The 9,525-nt window shown below is 40.0% G+C and overlaps 1 protein-coding gene across 1 annotated transcript in view; it reads left to right on the forward strand.

Moving 5' to 3' along the window:
• Nucleotides 1–6,169, forward strand: part of SLC44A3 (solute carrier family 44, member 3) — a gene marked incomplete at its 5' end in the record, with an annotated part of 41,445 nt that extends 35,276 nt beyond the window's left edge. Inside the window, 3 exons of the mRNA XM_008935152.1 lie at nt 3,312–3,449; nt 3,938–4,174; nt 5,993–6,169. Of these exons, the coding sequence (XP_008933400.1) occupies nt 3,312–3,449; nt 3,938–4,174; nt 5,993–6,169 (552 nt within the window). The remainder of the gene's footprint in view (nt 1–3,311; nt 3,450–3,937; nt 4,175–5,992) is intronic.
• Nucleotides 6,170–9,525: the final 3,356 nt, after the last annotated feature.

Consider the following 9,525-nt stretch of genomic DNA (forward strand, 5'->3'; position numbering starts at 1 on the left):
CCTTCTCAAACATTTTCAAGTCCAGTAAAGCCTTTGTGCATGGAAAAAGAGAACATATTTTGTAGAAAGCCACATTAAAATGTTGCGTTTATAAACTGTGGCAGGTTCTTAACTGATCCTGGTCTACCATCTTAGCCTTCACAACTGTTTTTTCTTTGAAAGGAAGTGAGGTTATTGCACATACCTTGCAACTGCGAAATTAATGGGATATCTAAGGTTCTTACTCCAAAGTCCAAAATTATTTGCAAATATTGATAATAGCTTGAGCATGTTAGGTGTTCTTTGGTGGGTAAGGATGAGAAATCATCTGAGCTGTTTCCTGAGCAACTTAGGAGTTTCAAGGAAAAGTGTGTTTGCTTAAATGTTAGATGTGTTTTGTTGGTGAGAATGCGGATTTGTGGGTGGCTGGATGGGATCAGGGTATAGGTTCTGTGTGGGAAACTTGAGAATTTTGAGGAACGTGGATGGAGCCACAGTGTAGGCTGAAAAAGAAACCCACTTTATATAAATGTTTGTTATGTTGGTTTTTTTTTTTTTTCTTAGAAATGTGTTTATTGCTAAAAGGTGGAGATCACTTGATTAAGTCTTCAGCTTGTACTAGTGACATTCTTGCATTCATTATGTCAGTAACTAGTTTTGTAGACTTCAGCAGTTCATTCATTTCTATGTCTCTCTCTTATTCCTTCTGTAATGTTGGATTATAACCTGGCTGCCTTTCTTGCTTGGATGTTATGAGTAGTGGATATTTACATGATTTGTTGAAGTTGCAGTTGTTATAAATACCATTTTTCATGAGCTGGTTTGTAACGTGACAAATCCCTATACAGGTGGCATTCAGTCTCCAGCGTTATTTTCAGTCTTTCCAAGACAACCACTCTGGTTAATAAATATCAGAAATTCTTTGTTGCGCATTCCTCAGATACCAAAGGGGCTAATTCAAGAGCGCAAACAAGTGGCTATTTATTTTAAATTTGGAAACAATGTTTGTACAAGTGCACATGCGTTTTCAACATTCTTTTTATTTTTTTAAAACAGACATATGTTGCTATTTATAATGAATACAGAATCTCTATTTCATTTACTGGCAAACTTTGTACTGACCTCACCAGATCAAGATCTGCCCTGTGAATTTAGTTCTTAAGGGACAGAAACAAACTTAGAAAACCCTTTCCCACTTTGTGTCTCTATTTCCTGTCTGTTAATGGGAGTGATGAAACAGACTTAACTCACAGCACGATGTAAAGATGGGTCTGTCCATGCTTGAAGTATGCAGTGGCAGCTATGGACAGAAGATGGAGCTTGACTTGAGGCTATCTATCCTATACCTGTATCCTGGGGAAACGGTAGCCCAGCGAGGCAGGTGGTGGCCTTGCTGAACTGCCAGCTCTCCTGCTGCCACGTCCTGGGCTGATGCTACTTTGAGTGAGCTTGCAGGCCACCAGATTTCCTCACATGGGATGGCTTGAGGCTGCTTATAACATCTGACAGGTTGAGTGAGGCAGGGGGGACAAGGATGCTTCTCTCTGAGAGGTGCAGGCAACTGAGAGGGCAAAGGTGTTGTAGTCAGTGCCTGCCAGAGCTAAAGGTCGCACCTCTGCCACTGCCAGCCCCGTTACAGTGCTCCCCAGGGAAATGAACAGTGTCACCAGAAATGGAAGTTAGCACAGAAAGCATTTTTGCCTAGTTAGGAATGAAGCAAACTTGCTTGTTTAAACAGATTTTTATGCAGATACTGCATGTGTCTCTGTAGAGTTCAGTGGAGTCTTTGATTTTTCTTGGATATAAATAAATAAATCCATAGTCTGTCTTTATACTTTTTCCATCTATGGATGTAATTGCTGCCATGTAAGTACAGTATTTACAGGATGTCACTGTTTACATTTACTCTTTTCTTGCTTGCTTTCAGGGAAAAAAAAATCTATTGTCATATATAAAAAAACATCCACAATAAAGAGACAAAGGACCTTTGCATTATATTTCTTTCTTTCTCTGTAATATTTTAAGATAATGTCAATGTAGCTGCACTAAAGTATGTTACAGAAATTTCTATGGGGTAAAACGGGACTCTGCAGAAATAAATCTTCTCTGCCTTCAGATACCTGAAGCTATTTTATATTTTTATTTGTAAGCAAGAAAAAAAAACAGGTTTTTGATCAGGAAGTGTATTGCAGTAGGCCAGTATAATTCACTTTAAACAAACCAGTTAGGGTTTTGTTTTCACTCCCAGGTGAAGCAGAAAGTAGCTTAAGCACAAGGTACACACTGGGATTTATAAATTCCTTCAGAACAGTAATCCCTTGCACACTGTGGTTCTTAGTGACCGTACCAGATGTGACTAATGTTTTGTGACATAATCCACCTTCTAATATGTTGAGTAAAGGGAAACTACTCATAGGACTTGCTGGTAAAGTGCAGCATGCATTTCAGGTACCTTGAGTGCTGTTTTTCTTAGCTAATATATTGGACACGGTTTCAAAACCTTGCAGAGGAGTTCTGTAAATGGGACATATGTGTTAAGTTATGCACAAGTGCTGAAATAATCCAATCCATGAAGGTAAATACTCTCTCCTCCCTACCTGTGTTGGCAAGCTTCCACAAAGAGAAGTCTTGTAAAATTCTCAATATATCAAAAACCTTTGAGTGCCCCTACTGTCTGCTGAAATTCTGGTTTGGAATTTTTATGTGACTTAACACTCACTCGTCTAGTCCAGGATCCTTTCGGGGTTCTTTTCCAGTCACTTTCACAATTACTTTCATCTTTCATGAAAAGGTTTATTTTGTAGCTATAGCCAAAAGCTTGCATTTCAGTAGATTATGAATAGTTTGAAAGGACCACATATAAAACCTTTTTAATCATCAACTTTTAAATTACTCGGTAACTACATAACTTGATTGTTCCGCTTACATAATTTGCCTGCAGTCTTGGAGATAGATTCACAGAAAATAAGAAAGTGTGTTTGGATGGTGTGACTCCAAGGAAGTAAGTGTTTTATGGTTATTATGTTGTATTCATTAACAAAAATTAGGGTAGAGAACTGGTGGTTTAAAATAAATTGGATAAAGGTAGGTTCAGAAATTTAGTTAGTCACTATTCTAGCGTTTGCTAATGGTGGAAATTATGTAGAAAACCTATTTGAAGTTAGAAGAATAGTTATCATAGTTGCTTAAAATTGCCATATTATGCAAAATAGCTCTTTATATTTGTAAAGTCAGTGTTTCTGAATAGAGTTTAAGGCTTTGCATTTTGCTGAATTAAAGTCTAGATTGTCAGAAGTCTTTCTCTCTCACATTATTATCTTTTCTCATTTCAGCATGCATACACAGCTACAGCCATAAATGGGACAAATTTTTGTACATCAGCAAAGGATGCTGTCTTCATTTTGGCGAAGAATTCTGCTAAGCTTGCATCCATTAGCTGTTTTGGAGATTTTATCCTATTTCTAGGAAAGGTAAGAGTAAGAAAATTACTGTTCCTTCCCGTAAGAATGAAGTGAAAAATCAGGGTTTGATTCTCGTTTCTTACAGCTAAAGTAATTATCTTTGTTAAAGTCAGTGTCGTTAATGCTCTAAAATGAGTTCAGGAGAGACAATAATGTTTGAGGAATTTAGTCCTTTTCATAGTCTTTATAGAGTTACTTAGTTGTGTATTAACAGTAGTGTCCTTGGCACCACTCCTATGGTTCCCATTGGAATGAGTCCTTGGTAAGTACATAGCAAAAGACTGCCTCTAGCCCCGTGGAACTTACACACTGAATTGGGCACAAAGTGTGACAGCTAAGTGGTGACAGAAACTGCAGAGCTGGCTCCCAGATGAGATGTGGTGTTAAAATATTGGCTGTGGTGTATTTGCCTTAGGGTTTGGGGGGAGGGGGGTTGTTTTAGGAAACATTTCTGCATGATTAATGAGGCTGCATTTCTCTCTTGCTGCCCTTTACAGGTGTTTGTTGTATGTTTTACTGTTTTTGGAGGATTGATGGCATTTAACTACCACCGGGAGTTGCAAGCTTGGGTAGTTCCTCTGTTGCTGATTGGTTTTTTTGCCTACGTGATGTCCCACAGCTTTCTGTCTGTGTTTGAAGTGACAGCGGACGCCATGTTCCTTTGTTTTGCTATTGATATGGAAACAAATGATGGATCTGCAGAGAAGCCGTACTTTGTGGATCAGGAACTGCTGGTAAACCTTAGTGATAACAGCAGAGATATTTGAGCCATTTGAAGCTTTTGGGGACTTTTTCTTTCCCCAGGACCTAGTAATTTGAACCCACAACCCATTTTATTTCCTTTCCAACACCTTAGAACAGGATAGGCTCAGGGATACAAATCATAGGTGAATTTATAAGCTGGAGGAAAAGGCTCCTTCTGACTCCTGTGTGCTAGCTGCGATCTGCTGCCTTCTTTCAGATCACAGCCTGTAAGTAATGGCTGACTTTCTAGGCCTTATATGTTCAACATATTTTTGGTAATTAAAAAATATAAATAAACAGATGAGCTAGCTGCAGAGATTGATCCATCATGTGCCAACCTAGGATTAGATATTTATTTTTCTCATGACTTACTGCACAGTGATGAGTGGAAGTAAACAACAAGGAGCTTCTTGTTGCCAGCAGCAGGTCTGGTACCCATCCACATCCTATGGGTGCTGTAAGAACGAAACGGAACAAAATCCATGCAAACTTGAGTTGCTCTGCATCATACCTATACAGTCTTTTGCCAAAATACTGTCTTCTGTCTCGTGATTAAATTATTCTGCCTCCGGACAGACTGTTCTGTATCTTTACCCTCATAATTACTGTATTGTATTACAAGCATTTCCGTGGAGAATCATTACGTAGCTAATAGAGATGGAGAGCTTTAGTTAATAGCTGTACCTGAAGCATTTGATTGTATATATGCCATCCCTTTCATACCAACAGAGTATCTAAAAATGCAGATGTTTTTTTCCTTTCATGCTATTTTTGCCAGTTCTGCCTTTTCCTTCATAAACCATACGACAAAGAAAATCTTAGTAATCCATGAAAAACAAACTCAGCAGCCAGAATAACTCATATGATATGAATGTTCTGGATGGATTTCTTCAGGACAGTGTCAGAACTGTTTCAGTTTTTTTTAATGCTGCTGATTCCCTTAATGTTCACAGAATTTTGTTGAAAACAAATGAAAAACCAACAAAGGCAGCCTAAAGATAGGCTTAACCCTTTGTACAGAAGAAAGCAGATAGATATTCTTTGGCTTTGATTCAGAACAGTACTTTAGCACATGTCCCAGTTAGGAATATGTTACTGAATGGAAAACTCTGAAGCCTTGACCTCTGTTCTTCACCCTCTGTTCTGCCAAATGCTAAAATACTGCTCAAGCCAGTTCTCCTTCATGAAACAAACAGAGGCTTTCCTTTCTTTACTTCCAAACTTTGTGGTAGTTTCTCTTTAACTCTGGTCTTAATTCCTTGTAATTAGCCATGCCCTAGGGTGAGGAGAGGATTTCCCAGAGGGGTAAGGAATCTTCCAAGCAGGGCAGGCTCTGTAACCTTGTGTGGAAAAACTGCGTACAGCCCACGAACTCCTCCGCACTGCATGATCAAGAGTAAGTTTGCCCACGTAGCCAAGAACTTGGAGTTTCCCAACACATGAAGGCATTTGACTTGGGACATCTGTGTTACAGTCGGGTTACAAACATCTGGGGGTGGAAGGGAGGCTCTGTGGCCCTCAGGACAATATGTGGCAGTGGGCAGAGAGATGAGTGGAGGATTTCAGACAGCCAGAGTCCTCATTCCTCTAGTAGGAGATGTAAGAGAGATCACTGATGTCATCCTTCTCAGTCGGATTCATCACTCTTGCTGCCTCTGCAGAGTGCCTCCTGGTATCTGTCAGGGTCATCCAGCTAGAAACCAGATACAGTTTCTTAGCCCCAGGCTAATTATCTTCCTTTACCAGGTATTTTTATTTACATAATGGTTTCCATTCCCAAATGATCTCACCCTGTTTTTTGCTTGTAGACCTTTGTGAGTCAGTGTAACAAGTTGACAGAAGGGCAGAAACACAGAAGCAGGAGACCTTTCCAGGACAGTGAAGATGGGACAGAGCTCCAGCCTATGGTGAGACAGGAGTGTGGGATATGTATTTGTCTGCCAGCTAATGTGTTCGCCTTTATGTCTCGAGAAGAGTGGATGTAGCCTGTCATGTATTACCTGATGTCTCACAGCAACCAACACGCTGTACCCAGTATCCTGGTTTTCCTTCTATTGCTTTCCCTCCTCGGGAAACCCGCTGCTGGTGGAAAATGGATGAATCAAATACTTGTTCTTGTCCTTCTCCCCATTCTCCAGCGTGCCCAGCAGAGGAAGAGAAAGATGAAACAATGGCAAGGGCATGGGAGATAAATGCTATGCAGATAGTCCCTCACATGTCTGCTGTAGGAAAGCCAGAAGACTGGTAGCCCGCTTGATTTCATGCCAGAGCTGCTGAAGTTCCAGAGCTGCAAGATCAGAGCTCAGACGCCTTTCCTCTCCACCCCTGCCCTTTTTCTTTCTCTCTTTTCTATCAGTGTATATATTTTATGCTAGGGTAAAATAGCTGAGATGCCAGACGGGAGTATTCCCCCACACTCAGGCTTGAGAAAGTCCTGTGAGTAAATGCTCACTAACTGATAGCTGAAAAAATACTGCAAATTGCCCAACCTGAGAAGCTGCCCCAGCAAGTTCAGAATCTGAGATGTTTTTTTCCCCCAGCATCAGAGAGGCCAAACCAGGGCTGCTAGACAAAGATTCTGCAGCAGCAGCTACTCTGATACCCACACTTGCTGGACACTCTTGGTATCTTCTGTCCTCCTAGCTACTTCTTACACGAGTGTAACAGATGGTGGTGGTTTTTCTCAGTCTGCTTTCAAGAGGTACCAGGCTCTAGTGAACCCTCACATAGTTTTGTGGGCATCCTGCTTAGGCCGAGCACTGCTTCAATTTATTGCTACCGTGAAAGATAGTTGTACTTCATTTTTGCATTGTTTGGGTCTGCTATTGCATTCTTCAGTAATTTTCTTCTAAGCACAGAAATTGAGGGTGGGTGGAGTTACTTCCTGAGAAAGGATAGTGGATTTGAGACACAAAAGAACCTTAATTATTTTCCCCGTTTACTCTTATGACATTTAAATGCAGTAACAGGACGAGTTCTACTACACATTATCTGATCCCTTTGTTCTCTCTTTGTAGACTTGAATGTGAACTGCACCAGGAAGTATGAAGGCAGACCAGCAATAGCAAAAAAAGTCACAGAAAAAAAAAAAAGTAAAGGTTACCAGTACCCCAGGACGAAGTATTAGTTCTCTGAATCTCTGTTGTACCTTCCGCACTGGTAAAAAATCCCACACAATCTGTTTATGTGAATGATGTATTTTGTGTTAGAATGTCTCATTTTTATTAATATCCTTGTTATGATGATCTTAAAGTTGTTAATAAACAAACTCCTTGTAAATTTTTATGTTGTCAGACTAAAAGTACTAAGTCAGCAAGGTCACTGAGCCGTCCTTCTTAGCTTTTTCTGAGTCAGCTGACCCATGGGGTCAGTCGTCCCTGGATCAGTAAAGGCAGAAACCTTTGCAGAGACAGCACTCTTGAGATGGCCATTTCCTGATTTACTCTGTGTATCTGAACAGCCAGTCCAGCCAATTAAGGAACAGTATTGAGCTCATTGATGGAAATTACCATTGATAGAAATTCTCTATCATCATCATATACTCATAACCAAATTAATGGTTATGAGGTGGCTTTCTTTCTTTTAATTATACTGTTTTGGTAAGGGTTTTTACAAGTTAGTATCATAAACTATGCACTGGCTCCTCTCCAAAGGGCAGATGAGGAATAGTGGTTTTTTTTTTTTGTAAATAAAAATAAACAACCACTTTCCCTTTGCAATTGAAAATACAAAGGAAACAGAAAAAGAAGTATTTGGATTTCAAGCTTGACAAGTACCACATGAGCAGTGGCTGGACAGAAGTAGAATGAAAGGATGTTGTAAATAATACTTAATAGAAATGTCAGCTGTAACATGGACATTAAATACAAAATATCATGGAGGAATGTAGAGGTTCCAGGCTCTAGTCAGAAGAGGGACATGATAATTGTAGACATTTCATAAAAATATAACTTGGTAACAGTCTGCCAGCCCTTTCTTGTGAGCAGTTTTGAGGTCTGGATAAACTTTGTACCTGGACCTCGGTTATAATACACGTGTGGGCTCTGCCTTGTTCTGAGTGTGGGGTAGTTACAGATATTACTCAGTAGCAAATGATTTTATTCTCTTTGTTGAAAGCTGCATTAACGTTTTGTTTGAAGAGAGGTTTGAGATGGGAAGATGGCTCCAACCAGGGATTTCAGTAAAGTACACATCAATACAGGAAGTGAGACATCACTGCAGGTAAGTGACTTACAAGCTGCCATAATGGATTGATAAACCTTTTATTAGTCACAGCTTGGAAGTGACAGACAGAAAAGCTCATTGATGGCCTGAACTACAGAGCTGTTTCAGCTAAATACTGTATCTGATCTCCTGCTTGAATGGAGACCAGTTACCTGCTGGGGAATGCTAAGAAGTACTTGCTTTTTGTTCTTCATTTAATTAACTTCTGTCTACTTTAATATGAGCCATTGCAGGAAGTTCAGGAAAGTAGATGAATTACTTTCTGCCTGGCAGGTGATGCTGATCAGCTACTGGCTGTGAGTTGCTGCCTCTCTTTACTTAAAACCATTACACCATCTGCTGCTTGGCTTGTGGATGCTGTGGGAACTGAAAATCACATGGAGTAAGCAGTAGCTCTCCAGTGGTGAAGAAGTGTGCAGGTGTGGTACTTACAGAGAGGCAAAACTTTTCTGCCATGAGTCCCAGTGAGGTTGCTTCCAGGTAGGAGTGTCTCCACAATGTAAAAGTCATGTTTACTGACTTAGAAATCATACTAGGTTTGCGTGGAATTTTAAAGAATCAGTTATTACACACTGGGTTTTTTTCCTGCTTGTGTTTTGATACTCACACTGCATGTTTTGGCATTTGACTCAGAAACTGTCTGGTGGAAGAAAGGAAGGGAAATTTTTTCACAAGTACATCCTCATTTTCAGACAATTCCTAGATGACCTCCAGAGTCAGTCCCTTCTAATCTCAATGATTCTGTGATTCTGTTGATTGCAATTATGATGTAGTGTCATTGCCTTCATTGCAGTTCCTGCATGGGGAAAGGACTTTTAGACATTTCCTACAAAGTTTGGTTTGCTTTTCAAAGGAAGGTACTGAAAAATCCTCATTAAAGCTGTGTCCAAGTGTTTCATTTAAGCAAAGCTGCAGTGTCCGTAGTCCAGAATATACAACTGTGACAACATGTTTTGAGAGTCACATGTATTTTTACAGAAGACTTCCAAATTTATACCTCTTAATTAACTTTTGTAGGTGAAGCCTAGCTTTGTGGCTTTAGGACCTCCCAATCTTACATATTTTTCACTAGCAATTGTGTCAACAACCTCCAGCTGTAGCATTCCTGCGTCGCCTG

Source organism: Merops nubicus, unplaced genomic scaffold (assembly GCF_000691845.1).
Source record: "Merops nubicus isolate BGI_N331 unplaced genomic scaffold, ASM69184v1 scaffold47092, whole genome shotgun sequence".
NCBI classification, from domain to species: domain Eukaryota; kingdom Metazoa; phylum Chordata; class Aves; order Coraciiformes; family Meropidae; genus Merops; species Merops nubicus.